This window comes from Rhipicephalus sanguineus, chromosome 4, assembly GCF_013339695.2.
Source record: "Rhipicephalus sanguineus isolate Rsan-2018 chromosome 4, BIME_Rsan_1.4, whole genome shotgun sequence".
Taxonomy (NCBI): domain Eukaryota; kingdom Metazoa; phylum Arthropoda; class Arachnida; order Ixodida; family Ixodidae; genus Rhipicephalus; species Rhipicephalus sanguineus.
The window spans coordinates 43306456-43331985 of NC_051179.1; the positions used below are offsets into that span (position 1 = coordinate 43306456).

Below are 25530 nucleotides of genomic sequence, written 5' to 3' on the forward strand. Positions count from 1 at the left end.
TAATGCAGCTTTTAAAAAATCTACTAGAAATTTGGAATCTGCAGAAAAAACTGAATAAGCGTATAAAATTCCATTCAGTTCACCCAACTGTTATTAAAAAACAACTTTTTTAAGACCCACGTCTGCCCTTAGGATGCATACTGTCAAAATGGCAACGCTGATACAAGTGCGTGCTGGCTGCAATTCTCTATTGAACGTTTTCTGGTAACCAGGATGTGGTTCCAGTGGTCCACAAGGACCCTTCGGCCAACAATGGCATCAGTCTGGAGGGATACCTGTTCAAGCGCACTTCGAATGCTTTCAAGACCTGGAACAGGCGGTGGTTCATCATCCAGAATGGCCAGCTAGTGTACCGCAAGCGCTCCAAGGATGAGCAGCGCACCGTCATGGAGGAGGACTTGCGGCTGTGCACCGTGAAACCCGCACTGGATTTTGAGCGACGGTTCTGCTTTGAGGTCCTCTCGCCTTCAAAGTAGGTCGACGTTTTCGTCATTTCTCTGAACAGGCTGTCGTTGTACAGTACTCACAGATTGAAACGTTGAAAATGTAGGGCTAAGCAATGCCCGTACTTTCATTTCAAGTGTCTGCAGTTCGTGCCATATCGGCATAATTTTGACTCGAACATTTACATCAGAGCCAACATTACCTTTGGCCAGATTTGCTGCGACCTGATGTGGTTATCATGAGCACTCATTCATAGCAGTCAAGATACTGAAAAAAAAAAAAAAAAAACGATGTCGCGTTTAAGTGTGTGTGTACTGTACATACTCTAGTAAGCAGTTTGGTACGAAGTGTATCTAGTGCATCACTCCGACTCCGTTCTTAGTGGAAATGTTGCTTGTTGCCACCTTGATGACTTTTTTTTTAAACAATAAGGGCTTATCTTGCATAGCCTAATAGAAGACTGCTTTTTAAGGAGTTAAGCGTGTGCAAGGCAGTGCAAAGAAAGCCTGATATTGGCTTCAGAAAAATCAGTCGTGTTACTTTTAGTCAGCCTCTTCTGCTGGAACCCATTCACCAATCTAGAAAGGTGCCACACTTCTGGTCTAAAACAATACCATATGAAACCATAGAAACAGTATTGTACTAGGTGACGTGTGTGTCTTGTGCGCACGGTGCCCGGTGAAGTGTGATCACCTTTTATTAAAGTGAGATGTAGTCATGGCACTGGCAAGTGTAAAAAAAAAATATACTGGGATAATGTGCCACGCCTTTTCCATTGCATGCATCTTGTTTCCCGCACTTCAGTCATGTGCACTGCACTACATTTTGCCATGTTCGCTCTTCGTATGCTGACAGCATGTTCTGTTCAATGGGACATTAAGGGTGTGTACTTTGTGAAAAATGCTGATGAAGTGAGAAAATTAACTTTAACTGCGTGTTTTAGCTGACTGACTCAGCAATCAAATTTCAGGGCTGCTTTTTTTTTCTTACCTGTTTTATCCACTGTATTTTTTTATACATTTACTTGTCTCTACTGTCAGTGTATACCAGCATTTCTGGTTTGATCTTGAGTCTGGGTGCCATTTTAATCTAGAGGAGATTCTAGAACATGCAGCCTTATATACTAAATGATGATTTGGTTATATTTTACAGGACTCACATGCTACAAGCCGATTCTCAAGAGTCGTACGACTGCTGGATCACTGCATTGCAGTCGGGAATCTCACACGCTTTAAACCAGCCAGCACGAGATGAGGAGGATGAGAAGCATTCAATGAGCGTGAGTTCATTTGATACTTTTAAGGAAATAAATTATGCCACCAACTTATACCTTTCCTCCTTTCTCGCGTATACCGGGTATCCCAGCTACCTTTAGCCAAGGGTTGAAAAATACAATATTATAGGCAGGCTAGTGAAGTCAGTTGCAAATTGCAGACAGTCACCTTGCGCACTATAAGCAATTTTTTGTTTTGTGATTAATTCATTTGTTAATTGGATTGTTTAACTAAATTGCTAAATATTGATTTTAGGCAAGAAATGCGGCTTGCAAAGTTCGAGAGCGTATTCAGAAACCCCCATTGCATTATTTGCGATAAAGAAAGCCTCACATATACCATTTTTTCGAAACTGCAAAGAAAGCCAGGAAAATACAAAAAGAACCACGTGACTAGCGCATTCGCGCACAGCGAACATGCTGCTCTCAGCCGTGGTTTGAGCGAACGAAATCGGCTGTGGCCACGAGTCGCCGGCTCTGTTGCAGCGCTAGGCCAATAAGTTGGCGGTGGTTTCTTGGCCCGCATCAATCAGTTGGCGCACGTGACGGTGCAAGTTGCAGCGAACGTGGGCCAAGAAACCACCGTTAACGTATCGGCCTCCCGCAGCAACGGAGCCGGTGAGTCACGGCCGCAGCTGATTTCATTCACTAAAATCACAGCCGAGAGCAGCATGTTCGCTGCGCGCGAATGCGCTAGTCACGTGGTTCTTTTTGTATTTTCCTGGCTTTCTTTGCAGCTTGGAAAAAATGTGCTAAGGCACGTTGCCGGGCTAGTTGGTTGGGATTCATAATTCGTATGGCCTAGCGCACCACGACAGGGAAAGAGAAGAGGGATGCACACACACAGCGCTAACTTGCAGCTAATGGTTTTATTTGCGATCACACATGCCTTTTATACATTAACAGTGGATCGATGAAACCGAGAGAACAACATGTGAAGATACAGCACAAAGCCTGTACGTGTCATCACTAATCACAACAATCTGCACCTGCCAACGTCAAAGCGATGATTCCAGATACTTCTTTTCTTTAGCTGACCCAAGGAGGGCACACTCACACGTTCTTCTTTCCTTTTGTCGATTTCGTAGGCTTCAATTATTTCCCGCCTGGTTCTGCCATGGGCACTACCGAGAATACGGGTATTTGGAAACATTGGGGTGCAACCACACCTGTGACAGTGAATTCCCAAATGAAGAGATACAGCTTTTTCCACATTGTACTGGTGTTCCCTAAATCTTTGGTTCACGCACTTTCCAGTCTGGCCTATGTATACCCGTCCACATGTCAAAGGGATACAATACACAACTCCTCGACTGCAATTGACAAATTTTTCTCGGTGTTTGATCGCACAATCCCGCTTCCCGCTACTCTCTGCATTTACCTTTTTGCACGTCCCTTGTAATCGTTCGGGAGCAGAAAAAAACCACGTCCGCACTGGCCTTCCTCGCTATCCTTCACAAATTATGCGAAATGGCGTGCATGTAGGGAACTGCAGCAGCCATGGCTGCCTTAGTAGCGACTGCCTGCTCCCCGGCGTTTGCCCTTCCCTTCCTGCTCACATTTTCGGCAACGGCGGTCAACAGGCGCGTGGGATAACCAGAATCTGTTAACCGTTTATCCTGGGCCCACAAGCTTGCATCAAGCTTGTGGTGACACGACTTCATCACAGCACGCTTTACCAATTTTGAGTGAGCGAATGTAAACGGAAGAACCGGTTTATTTCCTCGTGGTTCATAGCTCCAGCACACTCCTGCCGGCGAAAAATACAGCCCGAGGTCTAAAATTCTTATTAAGTTGTCCTTAGCTACTTCATGCGTCAGCACTAGGGGAGATAACTCCGTCGTGATCATGGTTAGAGTTTCTGAAACTACCGCGTCAGAATTGTTACGTTCATTATTAGCAACGATCAGATAGTCTTCTACGAACCTAAAAACAGCAACAACATCCGTGTGCTTCACATGCTCTTCAAGAACCTGGTTTCGTTTTGCCAAAAACCGGTCACTCAAGTATGGGGCGGTGCAGGAACCTATGCATATTCCATTCTTTTGTTTCACAGTGCTCCCGTTCCACGTCGCATTAGTCGAGTTAAGATAAAAGCAAAGGAGCTCCAAAAACTGTTCACTCGATACACCGGCAGCATTTTGGAACTGAACTGCATCTACTCTGTCGATACCTTCGGAAACACACGCCATCAAGTCGGCCTGAGGAAGGGTGTAATAAAGATCTTTGACATCATTCGAAAATGCTAAAAGATTCGCTTTTTTCTTGGCTGTGAAAAAATCTAGCACCTGATCCGACTTTTTCACCGAAAAATGATCGTTAAGAGAGGTCAACTTCAAGTACTTTTGTAGAAACAAAGCAATGCACTTTTGCCAGACATAGGCCAGACTGGAAGGTGTGTGAACCGAAGACTTAGGGAACACCAGTACAATGTGGAAAAAGCTGTATCTGGTCATTTGGGAATTCATTGTCAGAGGTGTGGTTGCACCCCAATGTTTCCAAATACCCATATTCTCGATAGGGCCCACGGCAGAACCATGCGGGAAATAATTGAAGCCTACGAAATAGACAAAAGGAAAGAAAAATGTATGAGTGTGCCTTCCTTGGCTTTGTCAGCTAAAGAAAAGAAGTATCTGGAATCATCGCTTTGATGTTGGCGGGTGCAGATTGTTGTAATTAGTGATGACACGTGCAGGCTTTGTGCTGTATCTTTACATGTTGTTCTCTCGGTTTTATCGATCCACTGTTATTGTATAAAAGGCATGTGTGATCGCAAATAAAACCATTAGTTGCAAGTTAGCGCTGTGTGTGTGCGTCCCTCTTCTCTGTCCCTGTCGTGGTGCGCTACGCCATACGAATTGGAAAAAATGGTATACGTGAGACTTCCTTTATCGCAAATAATGCAATGGGGGTTTCTGAATACGCTCTCGAACTTTGCAAGTCGCATTTCTTGTCTAAAGTCACTATTTAGCCATTTAGTTAAACGATCCTAATTAACAAATTAATTAATTACAAAACAAAAAATTGTAGTGCGCAAGGTGACTGTCCGCAATTTGCAACTGATTTCTCTCGCCTGCCTCTAATATTGTATTTTTTAACCCTTAATAGCTGGGACACCTGGTATAAGTGCTTTCTATGATAAAATAACCAGTTGATAGTAAACTCCAGTGTTGTTCGGGTTCCCTATGGTACTGTAGTTAGCACTGGTGTTTAGAAGGTATTGCAAATCCAACTAGCCAGACGAATTGCCCTTTGAAAACTCATTTTAGAAAAGCTGTAAGGTCTGACTCGAAGCGGAAGTAATTTGCACAATGGCACTGAAATGCTTGTTCACCCAGGCATTTCAGCAGATTTCCTAAAGGGCAAATATGCATACACGACATACTTATGCATGACCTCTTTTGTCTTTGTTGATTTCCAATATGCCTATTAGCATTTGTTGCCTTAATTGAAAGCTTGGAAAATTGTGCAGTATTTGTCATGGTTATGGCAAAATATCCGCGCTTAAGACGCATCGCCTGGTTTTACTTGAAGATAAAGCTTCATGACTTCCATCTGCGACTTCTCTTTCATGCTCGAAATGCAGGAATGGAAAGCATCGTCAGATTCTTCGTTGTCATCAATGTCGAGGCAGAGTGCAAACCCAGTACCGAAACCTCCAAGGGCCCACATGTACGTGTTCAAACAATCTTCATAATGGCTTTGCTGAAATACTTGTATAGATTATCATGCCAATGTGCATCCCTTCCCAAAAGAAGTACATTGTCTAAGCAGGTGTTAAGAACATGAGTCTATTCATTAATAAGTGTTAGCATGATTAAGTGTTGGTAACATTTGAATCATTGCAAATATTCATTATTCCAGAACTTTTAGTGACTGTTTCCAATGTGACACATGAAGACCTTAACTTGTGTGCAATTCGTACCTTTTGCCTGCTTTGTTTCCTCAGTGCCTTTCGCTATAAGATGCAGAGTCTTCATCCTGATGTTTTCTTTGAGTCTTTTGTGCTGGACGTATTAATCTGTGTTTCGTGGGAATGTGAACTGAAAAATGTGCCCGTAAACTGTCTTAGTGACAATGGCTTACCCCCGTATTCTTAAACGCACCTTCACTCAGCGCTTCTCCTCGACTTGAGAAAGTAGATGGGAGCGTTGTCTCTAGGCAGAATAAGTAACCAGATATCAGCAATAATCTGCAGCAATTCTTGAGAAGCACGGCATCATTTTCAGTCGAGCAGCAGCGCTGTGACGAACTCGATCAAATGAAGGACGAACTTCAAGTTGAGGTCTGTTTGAGAATACTGGGGTTAGTTCACTAAGCACGATTTCCTGGCTTGCACATGTCTTAATAATCTTAATCTTAATTCAGTGTAACCATTGCTTATTAAACGAGGTGAAAGAAGGAGGAGCAAGGCAGTTTAGATCAGCGGAGGATGCCATGCATGTCCTTTTCATTACAGGTTTGGCTCCCACAGGTGTGATGTTTACGTGGCAATCATAGATTGCCGTACAGGATCGCTGTAGCATAGTTCGACCATTGTTAGAGACATCTAGTGTTCATTCTTTTTCTTTGAAACTCATCTAAGGGTGAATCACTTTTCCATGTGCCTGCAGCCAACTCACCAGCATCCCCGGGAACGAACTGTGCTGTGATTGCCGATCACCCGGCCCCTGCTGGGCCAGCATCAACCTGGGAATCACTCTGTGCATCGAATGCTCTGGCATACACAGGTGTGTTTGCCACACTAAATTTGTGATTGATTTGCATCATTGAGTGAGTGAATAAATTTTATTAAAAGTCCGGGCGAGGCGGGGGGAAGAGGGGATTAACCCCTGTCCCGTCCCACTCTCCGTTGTTGATGATGGCGTCAGGTGACGGCTTGAAGCCCTTGGACCCGGGCAGCATCCTCGGCTTGCCGGACGGCCCAAAGTTGCTGTACTTTTTTTTAAAATGTGCAAAGGGATATCTCTATGTGTGGCAAAAGCTGCAGCCCGGCTCCTGATCTGGTCACATGAAATCGTTCCGATCATGTTGCGTCCCCAACCTGCATAACTTTCAAATCACCTTTTTTACCTTAAAGACTATGTTTAGCGTTGTGAATACAACAAAATATATGTCTCAAAATGAAATTATTGTGATGGAAGCTCTCATGTTGTTTTGCTTTGAGACCCTAAAAATCACGATTAGCTTTCAGGTCATAAGTTTGCAGTATCTCACATCAGATTCATATGCAAGGATCTCGGCTTATGTTTCGGTGAGAAAATGGTGAGGTCTAGCAATTCTGTCAGTGTGATAAAGTAGCGCCTCCTTATCACCAATGGTAGTCTACCAAGCACCTTCTTCAGTGATCAATGCAACATCTTGAAGGCATCCTTTAACCATGTTCCCAGGAGCCTGGGCGTGCACGTGTCCAAAGTGCGCTCCCTGACACTCGACACTTGGGAGCCGGAAATACTCAAGGTGATGGCTGAGCTGGGCAACACTGTCATCAACAGCGTCTACGAGGCTCGTGTGGACGAGAATGTGGCCGTCAGGGCCACACCAGACTGCAGCAGGTCTTTTTCTTTTGTTCTCATTTTCATACAAGACTTTTGTGTTACAATGTCTTTTGTGTGGCTTGTCTGTGCAGTGCTTTAATGCCAGAGACTTCTTATTACACTTGCGGTTTCTCACATTGAGCCCATACACTCATACATAGTCACGTGAACATTTCGCAGGAGTGTTCGGGAAGCCTGGATTAAGGCGAAGTATCTGCAGAAGGCATTTGTCAAGCCGCTTCTTGGCTCAGTGGCGTGCCTGTCCCCTTCACGTGATGCGTTAGGCGCATCGCCAGCAGCAACACCGGTACTGCGGAAAGCCACGCTGCCTCAGCGTTGGAGTGTTCGCAAAATGCACCGCCGCAGGAGGACAATTCACACCCAGGACCAGCGTCATGCGGATACAGGTGTGTGTTGTATTGTCACCCCAAACAAGGTTTTGCTGGCTCGATTTTTTACTGACGTGTTGGATAAGTAGGGACACAGTCTTACGCACTTCCGCGCCAGCTCAGGCGAAACTTTCTTGTTTCATTTGAGCGAAAACGTTTGAACATTTGGCCCTTCAGGTGTTCTCGAGACATTTCGGAGGTGTGCAGAACTTGAGAGTTCCAAAAAGGAGCTTGCACAGGTTTGCAGCTGTGCAGCAGAACATATGAGGATTGTTAGAGCATCCTAAGGAAAGTCAATTGAATTGAATTTTATTTTATTTTATTTTCAACATTGTTGTGAGAGACCGAGGAAAGAGCTGCACACAAACAGCTAGAGAGGACTTTGCCTCTCTAAAGACGCGATAGCAAAACAGTGATTGACAGAAAGAGAAAAAAAAAAACAGTACAACACATTTCACATGGCATACATGATGCATAATATACATGTAAGTAGTAGATGCAAAACCTTCTGACACACTGTATACCAAAAAAAAAAATTAAAATAAGTACTCAGTATACATGCAGCATACACACCAATAAGTTCCTGTTAATGCTGTTCGTGTCGGTATATTTTGTAGTCAATTTGGTAAAATTTCTCTGATGTCCAAAAGCTGTTCATCAAGCACTTTGACATTTGCTATACCCTACGGAGCATTATTCACTTACACTTCTTTGGTGATTATATTTGTCAGGTGACACTGCTCTTGGAGTCGCCCGGCGCCACAGCAGTGCCGTCACATTGCCGGCCGACAAGTCTCCCGTCAGCATCGACGCCCTGTCTGTGAGCTCTGTGGGCTCGGAGACCCGCTTCAGCATGGCCTCGCAGGAGAGCGGCGTCGTCATGAAGGAAGGCACCTCTCTGCCCCCTTCAGACAATGAAGGAAGGGCTGTGGTCGAGGGTTCCTCCAACCAGTTAATGGACGATGTGCTCGTCTTTGGGGAGTCACTGGTCCCGGTCATGCCGCCGCCTTCAGGCAAGTGCTGATACATAAAATTGCTCTGTCTATACAGCATTGAGGACGAGGACAACACAAATTTATATAATACGAAAAAATAATAAACTGTCCAGCCACTTATAGTCCAAAGTTGCTAAAGTTAAAATTTAAAAACTATAAACTGACCCGACGTTTCGGGACCGATTCGGTCCCTTCCTCAGGGGTGACTGTTCGGCCAGCTCCGAAGCTAGCGACTTTCTTTGGTGGTGTCCCCCTCTCCATCGTCCTTCTTTCCGCCGTTCTTGTTGCTGTGGTGTTTTTTCCACTGGTTCCGTAGACCGTGCGCATACACACTCAGTAAGGTTCCAGTTGAGCGGTTAACATTTCCAGGTGTTGTTTGGATATGCCAGGACTCTAAGAACTGTCTTTTTGGGTGGCTGCCTTTCGTGTCGATGACCCGGGTGTCGTCAAAATTGATGCGATGGTCTATCTTTTCGCTGTGTTCTGCGAGAGCGTTTCGTGCAGCGTTGAATCTATGCACATCGTTTCGATGTTGCCGTATCCTCTCGCAGAACACAGCATAAAGGTGGACCATCGCATCAATTTTGACGACGCCCGGGTTTTCACTTCGGTCCGCGCGGAGCGATTCGTGAAACAACAGAGGACCAAATCACAGTTGGGATCCTCGGGGAGCAATGCCGAAATCCTCGCTTGTAGCGTGAGCGTGAATTCTCCCCTGTCGTGTGAATGCTGGCTGCAGAGAGATCCGAATCACGTCACATGTCACGTGACTGATCCATCCACGATCATGTCCATCATGGGAATACAGCTTTAGTTTCAGTATAATCTTTTCTGCACAACAGAGATAAAGGAAGACAGATAGTCAAGGGCCAGAATGATGGCCAAAGCACCAAGTCAGTGAGGTATAATAGTGTATACAGTAGAACCCCGCTGTTACGTTCCTCACTGCTGCGTTTTCCCGGCTGTTACGTCGTTTTCCGCCGGTCCCGGCATAGCTCCCATAGGATACAATGTATTGGGAACCCCGCTGTTACGTCGTAACTGTCGGACCGTTCCCGTATGATACGTCGCGAAGTGCGCCCGGAGCCGACCGAGTGACTACCAAAGAGAGCGGCCATGGTGCATTTTCACGCAGCTTGGCCTCGTTTGACCGTAATATTAGCCGCATGAGAGGCGCAAGCAACAGAATCTTTCAATTGATGCAAACAAAAGCATGGCCTTCGAGATTCAAATTGCAAAGATGGCGTCTATGACGTAACTGCTCGCGAAAGCAAGGCCTTCGAGATTGGCATTTACTATTGACAAAAGCATAGCCTCTGAGATTTGCATTGCACAAACATGGCGTGTATGACGTAATTGCTTGCGAAAGCAAGGCCTTCGAGAATGGCATTCACTTCTGCCATCGCGTTGGGGTAGACTCATCATAATTGTTATTTGTCGGAGAACGGGAGGAGTTCGAGCTGGTTGGAGCTCGCATGGTCGTGCGTGCGGTTCGCGGTCGGACTCGCCGCGCCGGTCGTGATTGCGTGCGCTTAGTTCTTTCATGCCTACAGCTGTTGGTGTTAAAAAAATCACATACGTTGATTACCATTTCTGTGGATAAGGCCGTCCTAAGCTCCGCGTTTCTATCCATCGACTAGATCGCGGCTGAGCGCGCCAATTTTCGTGCTGCTCGTAAGAATTGAAATAAAATTCTGTACCACTAAATATTTTGCCGTTTTTCCTGTTTTTCGGCTCTTACGTTTCCCGTCTCTTACGTTTATTTCCTACGGTCCCTTCAAAAACGTATCAGCGGGGTTCTACTGTATAGTGTAACCAGAATGCAGGTGTTGTAATGTACCCGTCTTGTCTCAACTGCGCGTACAGAGCTGGAGCTGGACAGCGCGGATGAGTCACCGACACAGGACGAAGAAGACACAACCCAGGAAGAAGACATGTCCAACCTAAGCCCCAGCTTGCTCTTGTACAGGTACGCCTTTAATCTTTTGCTTTGTTGGTTCTGTATTGTTCATATATACACTAACATATGGATATTATGATGAACAGCTGTTGTTTTCAAGATGCAGTTTTCAAGTTCGTGAACTTGTGTAATGAATACACATCAGCATTTTTTAGTTTTGAGATAGGGATAAGACTTGTGCAGTGTCTATGGGAGCGAATTGAAAACCACTCGTTTGTAGCACAACGCTACAAGAAAAAAGCCTTGCATTTTCTTGTAGTTTTGTGCTACAAATGGGTAGTTGTCAATTTTCTTTTTTATAACCCTTTCGCCACCTTGTTGAATGCTGCCGAACTGATTTGCAGGTTTGCAATATCCAATGTTTACAGGAGCATACAGTTTGGAGAAACGTTAGATCAGAGACGTGTGCTGTTAGTAAAACTTTATTGCCAGAATTCCTTACACTTCAAGCTGGTGATTGGTAGTACTAGTTAGAAAATGTTGTGTAGAGGTCCATTTTCAAGTCATTCTTGCAACGTTTCCACATGGTCAGTGCGCGTCATGCACAAAGTATCAAAGAGCTTATTTAAAACGATGCTGCTTGTGTTCTTGAAGCATCTGCTCAGAGCCTCTGTAAACATCTTGGTTGTGTTCTTGTTGCTGTGGTTACAGGGCAGCAGCTGCCCACAACTTGCCAGTGATGTGTCTTGCCCTGGCAAATGGAGCTGACCCAAACTGGTCCAATCCAGATGAAGGAGGGCGATACCCTCTCCACCAGGCCATACAGAGTGTGAGTTCGAATTTATGGATAGGCATCCAGCATAAATGTGTACAATTTAGTTGAAAGGCAGATAACTAATTTATCATTAAGCGCAAAGCCACAGGCTGCTAAGGCGTGACTTAGCTAACCATTTGGTGTTCCTAGAATACGTAGCCGAATTTCGTGCATTACGAGTGAACTCCTTGCCTCAAAGCAGAAAAATGATCTTTTTTTCTATTCCTGGTAAAGCTGTGCGAATAGCAAAATTTTGGGTGCGAAGCGAATTCGAATATTAAAGTGTGAGTGCGAATCGAATTGAATATTTTTCGAATATTTCTCGAATATTTCTAGAATATTTTTCGAATACTTCGAAGCGAAATTGCAGAAAAAAAAGTTGGAGAGGATTCCTAAGCATATTCTTATGAGATAGCAACATGAAAGTTTCTTTTCGCTGGGCTGATTAAACGCTGGTGGGGTAGTGTTTCATAGTTGTCTTATCAAGAATGAGGCAATGTAGAGGCCGAATTCTATTTATGTACATACATGATTTGGTGCAACCAAAGTGTTGCCGACAACACTTTACACATGATAGGCAAAGTTGCCATTTCCTCAGTCTCTCCTCCTCTTTCAACCTCTGTGGAAACCCAATTGATGTGGCAGACAAGGGTGTGCACCCTTCAAGTCCGGAGTTCCAAATCTGCCTTGTAGACGTCGATATATAAGAACATCTGAAATTTTTGAGGCTAAAAAGCTTCGGCTTCCGATTTTTCGGACTTTCTGCCCAAATTTCAGGTCCGAAACAGCATTAATTGAGCCCCCACCTCTGCCACATCTTTCATCTCCATGTTGGAACCAGCGTTTTCTTGAGTTAATACATTTGCGACCGTAGCAGAGCTTGAAAGGCAGCTTTGCCGCAATACCGGGGTGTGATGAGGTGAAGCATATTGAAAATCTAGGGACCACTTCCAATCGGACATTGTGTCTTGGCAAAGTTCGACCGTAACGGAGCTTGAAAGGCAGCTTTGCCGCAATGCCGTGGTTGTGATGAGGTGAAGCTTATTGAAAATCTAGGGAGCACTTCCAATTGGACGGTGACTGTGTCTGGGCAAAGTTCGACCGTAATGGAGCTTGAAAGGCAGCTTTGCCGCAATACGAGAGTGTAATGAGGTGAAGCATATTGAAAGTTTGAAGGGGTCACTTTCAATCGGACGTTGACAGTATTAGATGCGTAGCAGCTCTTTGACTAGCCGGTGTAACGCTGTCCGTCCGTCCGCACAAACACGAGGCAACGCGCTTCCCTCGGCGCAGGTGTTGGAGCAGTGCCATGTAGGTCACGCCGCAGCTGGGCGTTGACGTCACGCACCCCTCGCACACTTCCCTCGCTGGTGCGCGCGTACGTCACTCTCGGAGTGCCGCAGCTGCCGGCTCGAACGCCCGCTCGCCTCCCGTGTCTGCGTTTCAAACAAACGTTTACACCAGTAAACGCTACACCGAGTTTCGCTTCAAACGAATCTTCCAGCGCTCACCGCAGCACCCGCGTTAGCGCCGTTCAACCTGTGACGCCACCCGTGCGCAGCGCTGCTGCTTCGCATCCCATCAGCGTTCCCTTCGGGGAGATGGTCCAATTTTTTTGTTTTTGGGAAGTTCGAATTGTTCTAATAGTGAAATTTCAGTGCGAATCGAATCGAATAGCAAACACTATTTGAAAAATATTCGAAATTTCGAATATTCGCACATCCCTAATTCCTGGTGCTGTCGGGACGTAACGACACCATAGAATTAAATAATTAATCATAATAGTAACCTATAAATTTGTAATAGAATTAATTCTTTAATGAAGTCGCAAGCTTGGCTGCAGCTGCATTTAATATTTTTTCGTGCTGTGTAGTAATTTTTTGTGCCTCTTAGTTGTAGCCTCCAGTTGGTAAATTTAGACTCGTCAAGTCTTTAATTTTCAATTTCCCTTTGTTATTTCTGCCCCTTATTTTCACAGCAAAGCTGATGTGACTTTCTCAGTTATGTCATCAGCTATGAAAGGGCACTTAGCACCCCTTTAATATAGGTACAACCGCCCAAATCTTTAACTATCGTGTGCGAGCGCTGACTTTTTTGTGCGTCAGCGCCGTACGACGGAGCCAAGTTGCAAACAGGGCGAGAGTAAGAGCATGCCCACGAAGCGCGATCAGCTGGGCTCATCGTCTGCTTGGCTGTTCCTTCGTGAGAACGTCATCCTGCATTAACTCACTTCAGACGAACAGGCAGCACGTCTTGCTCGTATCTTATATTCCTAAGATCAGCAAGCAAACGAGAAAATGAAATCCGCAGACGTCACACGCCCGCGCGCATGAGATAAGCTGACAAATGTGGATCGTTCATTTGTTATCTGGCCATGCGCGTCTTTCCAGTCCGGCCGTGATTTGGCGACGCAAATGCTTTTTTTTTTTGCGCTTACTCTCGCCCTGTTTGCAACTTGGCTTCGTCGTACGGTGCTGACGCACAAAAAAGTCGGCGCACGCGCACGATCGTTAAAGATTTGGGCGGCTGTACATTGTAAAGAGACCGTAATTATTAAACATGTGCCAGGCCTTGCAAGCCAAAAATGCATGCGTTTGGTTCCCGGTTCTCTAGAAATTCGCTTTGGTTTTGAACTCTAAGAAATCCAGCCAACATAACCATCTCTTGTCTAAGTGCTGAAGTGTGTGCAGGCATGGTTTATCTATGCTCACTTTAGTTTCTCGCGTGCAGGGCTCTATCATGGCCTGCGAGTTCCTGCTTCTGAATGGTGCCAAATCAAACAATGCCGACGACAATGGGCGCACATCTCTCCACATCTCTACACTGCTGGGGAACACAGGGTGTCGTACAGTTTATTTTCTCTCGAATTCATGCATGTGTATGAGCTGTAAAGCTCTTGTTTGAGCTAGTTAGTGCATTCTTGAACATATTGCATTCCTGCATCTGCACATGCCATTGCCGAGTTAGGTATGTTTTGTAAAAAAAAAAAAAAAAGCCGATCATTGTTATTCCACATGTCGCTGTCGCCAAGGTTTGTTGTTTGGCTTTTGTACTGTAGTCTTTTGATACTGTATCTTTTTTTATAGGCACGTGTCGGGATGATGTGTATTCATATTGGGCTGCTTTGGCTTTCTGAATTACAGTTGAAGTTTGCGCCCATCCTTTGTACTTGCCTTTCTTCGTCCATGTTTTTTCGCACAGCCCTGCTATATGTATTCTCGTACAAGCTACGTGACATTCGCGGCACACGTTTTACCTTAAGCGATTTCACTGTGTCCATACATAAACCTCCTTTAGTGTTATTTGGCATAGCAAGGGTAATTACCGAAGCAAAGTACAGTGTATGTATTAGTTCAGTGCTTAGTTAACAGTATATTTTTTGTGTAAAGCTTTGGATACTTTCACTTAGCAGCAATGTAAAGGAATAAGACTACAATGTAACTTCTCCAGGCATACATACTGTGAATACATTATAATTGCATGTGTAGCAGCTGCTGCAGAAAAAAGTAAGCTGGGTGTAAATTACCATTCTGGTTGTGGTGAACTGGCTTAATTGTTCACGTTGAGAAATTATGCAGGAGTGACATTTCACCGTGAATTTTATGTTGTATCATCAGACACTACCAACCTGCTTCCTCTAGAATAACTCTCAGCTACAGTTACAATGGCAGCAGTACCAGATAAAGACTAAAAGTGTTGTGAACAAAATTATCACATGGCTGTATCACTGTCGTAACATAAGACAGCATGTGCCTGTCGTAATTTTGACATAGCAGTGACCAAAAGCACCATCATTGCTTTCAATGAAGTGGTTGTCTTGATCCATCGCCACTCTGAGTGTCCATTCGTTGACTCTCCCAAACGAGCAAGCAGTCCATTCAAATTTGAGTGCCACTGGTCAAACACTTCAGCCCAAAGAGTTATTTGCAGCTGGCTCTCTTCATTATACAACATTTTTTGTAAGAATACGCTTTTCATAGATCAAGACTTGTATTTCGCTCCCAATTCATAAATCTCCTAATTCCATCCGAACCAGTGCCTTACCGCTTGCTACTTCGCCGTGTTTGTCTGACTTGAATTTAACAATTGATCTTATAGTTTCCTAGAATTTTCTTATTTGTGTTGTTGCTCAAGGGTGTAGGTTAAAGTGCTGGCCACGCTGGCCGCATTTTGATGGGGGCCTAAACAGCACAAGATTTAGGTGCATGTTAAAGAACCCCAGGTTGGCCAAAATTAAATCCGGAGTCCCTCACTACGGCGTGCCTCGTAATCATATCATGGTCTTGGCACAAAAGACCCCAGCAACTAAATATCTTGTTTGTGCCGTTGGGATAGCTGCTTTGAGAAAGCATTGTAAGCACAATATACTAGCTGACGAGTGAAAACACAAAGGCGTCAAGAGTTCTGAAGTTTTCTTTTTCTGTCTTTTTTTTTTCTGATGCATTCCATTCATTTGCAGACAAGTGTGCCTTCTACTGAAGCACTGGAGCCGACCAACACTCCGAGGATAAGGATGGCGCAACAGCACTCAAGATAGCTGTCGACAATGCCAACCCCGATATCGTCACCATGCTCAGGCTCGCCAAGCTCAACGAGGAGATACGCCGGGATGAGTTTGGCAACCCAGGTCTGCTATCTTGGCATGAAGGGCTTATCTTTTTGTTTTATTCTTTCTTTTTTTTATTCTTTTATCAAGCTCACACTCATCTCCTTGCAGGCTTTTGCGTTTGTTGATTTTTGTTCAAGTATGAGGAAAGAACGGTTGTGCTCGCTTTCTGTAGCGTGAGGCTGCAGTATTCAAAGCAGATTTGTGCAAAAAAAAAAAATCTACTTGCGCAGAGGCAAGTCAAGGTTGTGCATGCCTATCCTAAGTGACCATCAGGTTGCATAATGTGTGCGTCAGCAGCACTCATGCCTTTTTATCATGAATGAGCCAGGTGCAGTTTCATACAATCAAAGTTTGTTTGCCGAGGCAGTCGTGACGTAGTTTGCTTATAAAACTGTGTCGCAGCTTTCATATCTGCATAGTCATTGCTGCTGCATTATCTAAATATTCTCGAGTTGCAGCTGAGAGCTTCTTAGTCAGGGTCTCATTTTATGCTGCTAAGGTAAACTGTGGAGCTTTAACTGGCCAGTAACACATTTTCCGAGGGCAAATGTGTTGCACCAAGAAGCACTTCACTTGTTGCGTTGCCATCTAGCCATATATGGGACCGATACAGCACAGCTCTAAGTTGTTCGAGGTGCTGATGTTGGTCATGGTGATGAACCAGCGCTCTGCATAACTGGACGCTTGGAATGTGGCATGCCCTGCCTCATTTCACAAGCCACTACACGCAGGTGACTGGATGATTGACCCGACACCATTGCTGGTGTAGCAGTGGTGTCTGACAAGAGGAGAGCAGACTGGGTCTGGGAACACCTGGGGGTCTGGGAATAAACGGGTGTTGAAGGCATCCTAGTCGAAATCAAGAAGAAGAAATGGGCTTGCGCAGGGCAGGGCTTGCAGCACGAAGGCGAGATAACAGCTGTTCATAAAGAGTAACAGACTGGATTCCAAGAGAATGCAGGCACGCAAGGGGTAGGCAGAAAGTTGGATGGTCAGACGAGATTAAGAAGTTTTCGGGGATAACATGGCCACAGCAAGCACAGGACTGTGTTGATTGGCAAAACATGGCAAGGCCTTTGCCCTGCAGTGGGTGTAGTTGTGTTTATGATGACGCCCTCCAAGAGACAATGACTGAATGGAAGTGTAGCTGAAGAATTATCAATGCACAATGGCCAAGACCCTTCTCTGAAACATGCAGGCAGCTCTCTTTACTGATATGGCTCACATGAAGCTAGGCTATCATTATAAAAGCTGACATGAGCGTTAGTTTTGGCGCAGTGCACAGAGTTGGTTAAGCAAAGTGCAGTGCTGTTGTTGTGTATTGGTAAAGTATAAATCATGTGCTTAATCGCATTAGGCTATGAGCTGAGATTGCTTCAGCCAATTTGTGTGTGCTATGCTCACTCCCATAGTAGGCTGCCATTTTAGGTACCTACATGTCCGGACATATAATATGCTAATGCATTTTCAGTTATCTCGCGGTTGTGTGCACTTTTCTAATGAAGATCTTTTTTTTTTTTGTGATATCAGCACCCAACTTTGCATAAATTTTGTTTGCTCTTACATGTACTTGTTCTGTGTGTTTGATTACATCTTCATCTGATTCATGTCATCATGGCTGACTTCTTTAACCGCCTGCCTAATAACGACATCCTTGTAATAGACTCATCCTAGGACGAAAGTTGGGATCTCATATCTCTTTGATGCGACAGGTTAATATCCTGGTCTCTACTGTTGGCTAGAACGTTCAGTGGTCTTCGTGAATATTTAGAAAAAAGTTTGCTTGTCTCATTCACCTCATGTAGCTTGTTCGCTGGTATTATTTTCTTACGTTATTTCATCTTTTGTGCAGCACTTTCAACCCAAACACTTAAAGTCAGTTTCCCTGTCAGGTCTAGGCTTCTTCAAGACTAAACTGCAGTCAAGACTGCATTTTGCAAGACCAGAAGAACTGAACAAGAATGAAGTATTCAAATGCCTAGCACAGGTATAAAGAGAACATCTAATTCATTGTTACTTATTGCGCACCACTTTCAGGGCGAAGACAACCACACGAACACAAGCGCAAACTTACAACTGAATTTATTGGCAATAAGTAGCAATGAATATATACCAACTGGCCCAAGCAAGTACCCTTATAAGGAGCATCTAATGTTAGAAACAGGTACAAGGACCGCAAGGTTCTTCTTAAAACGTGCTTGAAGCTTTAGCACTACCTTTCTGTTCAGAACAGTTACAGTGATTGCCTTAATTTACACATTATTCAGTGCAACTCTGCGGCATGTGTCTGAATATTAATCGCTGCACTTGAAGCTTTCACCGTTTACCTACTCACCCCGCAAAATTTTCCAGCATGGCCATTCTGATTCTGATGCTCAGTCTTTTTTCTTTTGAAAGACTAAAGTTTGTGACAGCTTACTGAAAATGCTGGTGCCCTCGATGCAAGGATGTACTTGGCTTCGTATGGTTTTCTCTTTCTCTCTCTCACTCTTGATTTCAACGTTGGCAATCCAGCTCTTGTATGATCAACAGCTCAGTTTTCACGCTCTGCATATGGGCTTGGCGGCGGCCGCGCATCACTCTCATCATCCAGCCTTTTCGGCCTTGTCATCTTAACCTCCCCATCACCTCAAGGCCAGTTCCTCCTCCGCATCCTCTTTCCTGAAGTTGTGCGTTGTTGCCGTCTCCATTGCAGCAGCAGCCGTCGGACAGTCATCGGCTCCGTCGGGTCGTCGTGGAAAAAGTCGCAAGGGGAAGCGCCTTGTCACTTCTTGCCTCTCTAGCTTGCACCCGTCGCTCGAAAAGGCTATGGGACCTCGGCTTAAGTCACAGCACGGCATGAGCGATGGACGATATTGAAGTAATGTGACACATGCAACGAAATTTTTTAAAAGCCTTCCGTGTCTGCTTTGCGGGGATCGGGCACTGCCGCTCGTCGAATGACAGTGCAGCCTATTCTGTAATAAAAATTATGACGTCAATTTTTCTCTGAGCGTGGTGTGTTTACCGTGAATTTGATTTGGACGCACTAGTTCTTCCCTACAGAGTTCTTTAGACCGTTTAACTTACTTCAGAGTGTGGCAGGATGGCTTTAATGTAAGTGCCGTCAACAAGGTGACGAGAGACATTAACAGGCTCTAAGCTGTTGCCAGCCTTGGCCTTGGAGTTTAATGCAACCACAAATTTTGACTCTGATAACTTTTTAATTAGAATTGTGAATGCGAGCATAATGTAACTGTATCCATAGGCCCATATTACTTTATTAGTATGACATGAAAATAAGTGATCTGTTACTTATATTTGTACCAGCGTAAAACCAACTGCAAATGTACCAGTGTGGACTGTGGGCACGCATTGTGGTAAGTGATCACGCATGGTGTCCTGCCGAAATGTTTTGGAAGGATTGCGTCGCGCATACCAGGCAGGTGCATTTGCGTAATGAGGCCACATGGACATGCACTGCTAGAGTGTATGAAAGCATTGGACCTGAAGTGAAATAAGCTAGTTCTACATTTATGGACAATCTCCCCATAGAGAGCAGCTGTTGCACATTGTGTAGTTTACATAAAGGGAAAGGTGAATATTTACAATCTTCTATTACAGCCTTTCAATGCATTAGCATTTGTGTAGCTGCTCAAAAGATGCAAGCTGAGGTTTATGGGGATGGGGTACTGGAGATTGGGGGGGGGGGGGGGGTTGTGAAGAGCGATGTCTTAACAATAGTGCAGTGCTCTGTTCAAGCTAAGGGGTGGAGGGGATGCATTATATTTAGGCAGATAACTTGAAATAACGTTTTTATAGATCATATTTAAGTGTGTACACCAATTATTTTATTTCTCTGTAGGTAGACAAGTTTTTCGCCAGATGCATAGGCACAGTATGATAGGTTCACTCATTCCGGTGGTCTTTAGTCATATGACAGCTCATTCCCTAGAGACCGCAGTTTCAGGCAGTCAGTATTGCTGTGCTTGCAGGTCGATTTGCCTGCATTACAAAAGTCATCAGAAAATGTAACTTTTTTTGAAAATGTAAAATATTTTTCATGCTATCTTAGCTCCTCCTTTGACGCTCATCGACAAGATCTGTAGGTTCTGAAAATTTCCACTGATAACAAAGCTCTTGCGTTTCAACTGTAGTGTGTCACCTCTTTAAAATTTAGTTGGGATGCTCCCCCTATCGGCTTTGACTGACAAGTTTCCGCATAAGTTTAAAAACTGATATGCAAACACATAAAATTAACCGTCACAAGTTTTTCTTGGCAAAAGTTCTAGTGAGTATGCCGAGTCCCCGCGCATTAAAGAAATTGAATCGAAATTCGACTAGTTATCACAAATGAGTCTTCCACTGTGCAGGACAAGTGGCCAGTCATACGTACATTCAGAGAACCATATGCTTCGAGATAAGAGAACTGTTCAAGATACTAGTTTTTCCATTTCTGCAGCGTGAGCTTAGCATTATTGGAAACTGCATCTGCACGCGCAGTTGTCTTTACCAGCACAGCTGCTTAGCCGTGCATCACAGGATTCTTCGAAACGTCTGCCTCGCAGGTGACGACACCTTCATCGACGTTGTCCGTGACTTTTCACACATGGCGTCCAACAATCCGGAGAAGCTACGTCGCCAGCCAAGCAAGCACATGGAGTGAGAAAACGCCCCCATGTTTGTTGTTGTTTTAGTGCAACTTTTTTTTAATTATTATTGTTGTTTACAAAAGAAAAAGGGAAATACCGATATTTACAGTCTGTTAAGTATTGCAGCCCTCCATCGAAGCATTTGTCAAACTGCTCAAAAGATGCAAAGCCTAGCTGACACGGGTTACTAGTATGTATGTATGTGTATTTCTTTTCTTTTTTCAAACACTGCGACGCTTGTCAGTAACGGTGAAAACTATGAGGCCATGTTCTGCGAGGCAGAACTTGAAATGCTCTAGCACATTGCAACTTAAGCTGCTATATCGCAATTTATTTCGTTAAATCTTTCATTCTTATCACCCACTGTCTGAAACTGGCCAGTATTGTTTGAACACTGCCCAAGTTGGTATCAAAGGGTGAAACAGGAATGAAATTGTAACGCTAGTGATTTACTTTAGCCCAGTGTTGCTGCTTTTGTTGGCAGTGTTTTCATTGTTTTGTGTGTGTGTGTTTTTTAAATAAGAGTTGCCGTAATAGCGCCACCTTCGAAGTGGTGCACAGATGCGCTGGCTACGACGACCGATTTGCAAAATAATCTATGTATACAACAGAGCTGTTGGCCCCAGGCTATGTTCCCATGTTATTTCAAACACTGCAGTCATGTTGATTGAGCAGTGTACAAGTGCATGCGTTTGTTGAGCATGCTACCGTTGAGCACTGACACCGCGTACTTTGGTTAGTTGAGAGGCTGCGGTGCATGGCACGTTTTCACACTCGGCTAGTGAATGATGTGTTATGTGTATTTGCTCGCTTGTTCAGCGACAATAATGGGCACAAAATGCTTTACTGCCACCACACACGCAGCCTGTGTAATGGTTCGTGTTTGATAACATTTGCGTTTGTTTTACTTTGTCCGCAGTGTTTTATTTGTAAAGCCAAACCACGACCTGTTTGAACAGTGGGCGCGGTGTGCACATGCAATGTATTGCGCGCATCGTTGGGAGTCGTGTTTGCGAGCTTTGTTTCCTTGCCTGTGCTTATGCAACTGCTTTTATACATGAATGTGTCTCCAGTCTTCTTTATTTGTCTCAGTGCATCAGGCCTGGACTGCATCACCCGACTTTTTAAATTATTGTTATTATTAACACGATAGTCGAGAAGATCACTGTTGCAAGTCTTTCAGAGGCATGTTCCTAGGGTGTGCATTTACACCGCACAAGAGAAAATGTTATTTAGAAAATGAACAGACCCGTTTGTTCTATAACAGTGATCAAGTAACACTGTAACACTTACATTGTTTGCACAAGGTGTGTCACCCTTATAACTACAGTCACTTAATTGCTCAGCTGATTAATGCCACAGGATTTGAAGGTTTGGTTGGTGTGTGCGCCTGAGGACTCAATATTTTGAGATTGTGGACAGAAGAGATGTTTTGTATTCAGCCGAGGCATTGTGTTTGCGGAGTTCATTTGATGTTGAGAGTTTCGGCTTAGAAATAGGTGTTGGAGGTCTGAAGAGACGTTCTAGTATTCACGAGAGTCGATGAATTGCGTTTGTAGGAAATGCAGTTTGCGTCGCAAGCTTTAGCTTTAGAAATAGGTGCCACTGCGAGCACTTTTTTCTTTGTATAAAAAAAGACTTTGTATTCATATGGTTGCCGATTGTTTTCTTGCCTGTTTGTAGATCGTTGTTCCATGTAGATATTTAACGGTTTGTGATTACTGTGGAATCAATCGCGCTCCTAATTAATGCTTTATACAGCCATCATCGAGGCATAGCCGTTTGTACACATTTGCATAAAGGCGTATAGTACTTTGTGAAAGTAATTGTGAAGATTGTGCCGTTCTTTAAGAATGCATCACCAATTTCTTTTCTGATGGAGGTGCCACGTGTAATGGGAGCTCATAAGCTCGATGTCGGATGTGTCAGTCTTAAAGGATCCTTCTAACCTCTTTCACTTGCAATATTCTTTTCAGAACCATTTAAACTTTGTTTTGTGACGCATCATTTTTACAGGCAATGTCCCTTAAAAATGTGCAGTTTGTATCTCACATAGTTATTTAAACCTTACGTTGATTCAAAACATAAGTTTTGTTTGGCATGTGCCATCACCTGTGGCTTAGACAAGCAGAACAAATCAAAGAGTCAAAAGGGTCATCATTATAACATCATGTTCAATGTCTGCCGTGGTCACCTCCCATGACAATGTCTTGTCATTTACAGTTCATTTGGTTTCTTTGTTTCAAGTGAGCGATTCCCTTATTAAGGTAACTGCATGTTGTTCTCTCGTTTAGAATGTGCTTCCTCAGTTAGAGACATTCCCAAACAATTGATGCAGCATCGATAGAGCTGTCACGAACTTGCATAATCGGACCGTGGCTTATGTGAAGAGCTGTAGCAGCAGTCCACCACAAATCTGTAAATGAGCGTGCCGGCTGTTTGTCCTTTAGTTTCATTTTAAGCAAGTCCAGATGCTGCTACATTAACTAGAGTAGACTCTCGATAATAATTGAACCATTCAGTTAGGTTAAAAAAATTTATTTTAAAAGAGCGTTTAATTTATAGAAGTTCAAAAAAACATTTCGGCCAATTCATATTCAGTCTTTCTGGCCTTGAAGGACAGAGTAAGGCTGCCGTGGAAAAACACACAAGTCAATAAAACACGCGCATGTTTTATATTCAAGCTGCCATGTATACTGATAGGCACCAAACATAACTAAATCCTGTTGCAAGTATCTGGGTGTATGCAGTTACTTGTTAAGCGATATTTCAGCTACAGTCTTGTACTAATTCAAGCGACACTGCACGAGCTCTAGGAGATTAAAGTCAACGAGAGTCTACTGTACCAGTCTGTCCGAGAGAGAATTTAGGGATGTGTGCCGGCAGCCACAGTCTGAGGTGATTTAGCATTAAAAAAAAAAAAAAAAAGACTATCCAGGATCTCAAGGGCTCCGTGTGACCGAGCACAGCCAAAGAGTTTGTCCCCAGTGGCAAAGACGTCGCTGTGATAACATTTTTTTTTTTTTCAAATGTGGGAACAAATGTTTCTTTTAATGTCACAAGTTTATATGAATAGTACATGGAGACGGCATAGGAAGCACCATGTGCGTGAAAAATGTCATTAGTGTTACTGTGAAAGTGTTGGGAAAAAGAATGTGTGAGGGAGCCGAAGTACAATAAAGGCATTTTAAACGACGTGATTCCACATATATCTGTCTGCTCATTTGTTTCCTTTTCTTCAAAACAAAATTTTCAAAGTGGCTGTAATATTATGGCTTCATTCGAAGGTCCCACACAGAGGGAAATCAAAAGCCAGGAAGACTTGACAGGCAGTTTCAAACATACAGAAAGGAACCTTTGATGCTTTAAATAACATTTGTTTTTGGGCTGGGATACTCTAGATCAACAGTAATACTTTAAAGGCAGTCCAGTTTAGAGTAAAATGTACAGTGTTCTAGTTTTCAAACTGTAAAAAAGAAAGTTTATATGTACAAGAAACAAAGTTGTGGTTTATAGCTATCATTCGTAACTGTAAACACGCTCACTAAATTTTTCATTTACTAGCCCTGTGTCACGCAAGCAGCGACAATAATGTAATTATTTGTCTACCGTATCAACTGCTGCCACGTGTGCATATAACAAATAAATGGCATGACAATGCATGTTGTCGTCAATGTGACGACTACACTCGCAGCTTTCAAAATTCAGCACTGTTCAGTTAACATTGCAAAGTATCAATAGGCACGTTTCATGCATAAAGTTTACCTTCTAAAAAGCATTTTACTGTTCTTGTTTGTCTAGATACCCGGAAATAGCTGCATATTTATGTTGACTAATACCAGCAATGTGCTTGGCACATGTACAGCGATGCGCAGATTTGCGGTTTGGCATACCACCAATAACGTAAGGTTTCGTAAAAAGAAAAACTAGTCCACGTGGCAGCACACAAGTGCCATTTGCAGCTGAATCCTTAGGCATCTACTAATGTCATTCAATTCGCCCTATACACACAGGTATTATGTCTTTCCAACACACACTTGCCTCGGGACATGCGACGTCTCTGAAACCTACGTCATTACATGCTTTACTGTTACAGGCGAGATGTGCTAAACGCAGTCTTGAGTGAACACGCGTGCTTCCGCAGCAAACGATGAATAACTTAAAACACACCAGAACAACATACTACCACAACACAGCACATGGAACCTCCCCTGCACTGTAATGCTGTGACAGCTCCATTCACACTAAAGTTTCACACACACACACACATGTGCACAGAAGGAACGTTGCTCCTCTGCCTAATGCGCGCAATGCAGTTACTTCCAGACTTTGACAACGCCGTTCTTGGACGCGGATACTATGAACGTTTGGCTCGTCTGTACAATGCCAATGTCACTGATGCAGTCATTGTGGCCAGTTGGCGGCTGTTCGGGATAACGCTTAGGTTGCTCCGAGCTGGGCTGATCCTTTCTCGGACGACTGCTGTACACTTCCTGGATCACCTTTGTCCCGTCTATGAGATTCGACCTGGGAAGCCAGATTGATGCATTCTCTCAGTCGATTTACTCTGGGAATTCCGGAGTTAACTGGTAACTAGTAGGTGGCACTTGCATCAGAACATGCACATTGTTTTCACTGTGGCTACAAGACTACATAAAAAAAATAACAAATGGGCATATTTGGGGCATCCTTCTGTCACAAAACAATAATCATCATCTGGCTTGCTTGCATTCCCTCTCGAAAACTGCACTCACTATTTCCCAATCAAGAATGCTACATAACAGAGCCCCAACCGTCGGCGTTCGCACGAGGAGGGCAGAGGGCCCTACTCCTCGCCCCCCCCCCCCCCCCCCGCCCCCACCGCTCTGCTCCTAATCATCTGAGGGGGGCACCAAGCATAGAGTTTCCTACAATACTTGCTAGATGGAACTCTGTTGC

The 25530-nt window shown here is 44.0% G+C and overlaps 2 protein-coding genes across 2 annotated transcripts in view; one reads left to right on the top strand and one right to left on the bottom strand.

Moving 5' to 3' along the window:
• Positions 1-23782, top strand: part of LOC119389847 (arf-GAP with coiled-coil, ANK repeat and PH domain-containing protein 2-like) — a 29242-nt gene extending 5460 nt beyond the window's left edge. The window contains 13 exon segments of the mRNA XM_037657247.2: positions 213-472; positions 1597-1723; positions 5304-5389; positions 6331-6447; positions 7108-7272; positions 7435-7661; positions 8375-8656; positions 10505-10607; positions 11250-11367; positions 14083-14192; positions 15812-15836; positions 15838-15979; positions 20509-23782. Coding sequence (XP_037513175.1) covers positions 213-472; positions 1597-1723; positions 5304-5389; positions 6331-6447; positions 7108-7272; positions 7435-7661; positions 8375-8656; positions 10505-10607; positions 11250-11367; positions 14083-14192; positions 15812-15836; positions 15838-15979; positions 20509-20606 — 1860 coding nt within the window. The 3' untranslated portion in view covers positions 20607-23782.
• Positions 23625-25530, bottom strand: part of LOC119389846 (phosphoinositide 3-kinase regulatory subunit 4-like) — a 39541-nt gene continuing 37635 nt past the window's right edge. The window contains 1 exon segment of the mRNA XM_049414559.1: positions 23625-25119. Coding sequence (XP_049270516.1) covers positions 24909-25119 — 211 coding nt within the window. The 3' untranslated portion in view covers positions 23625-24908.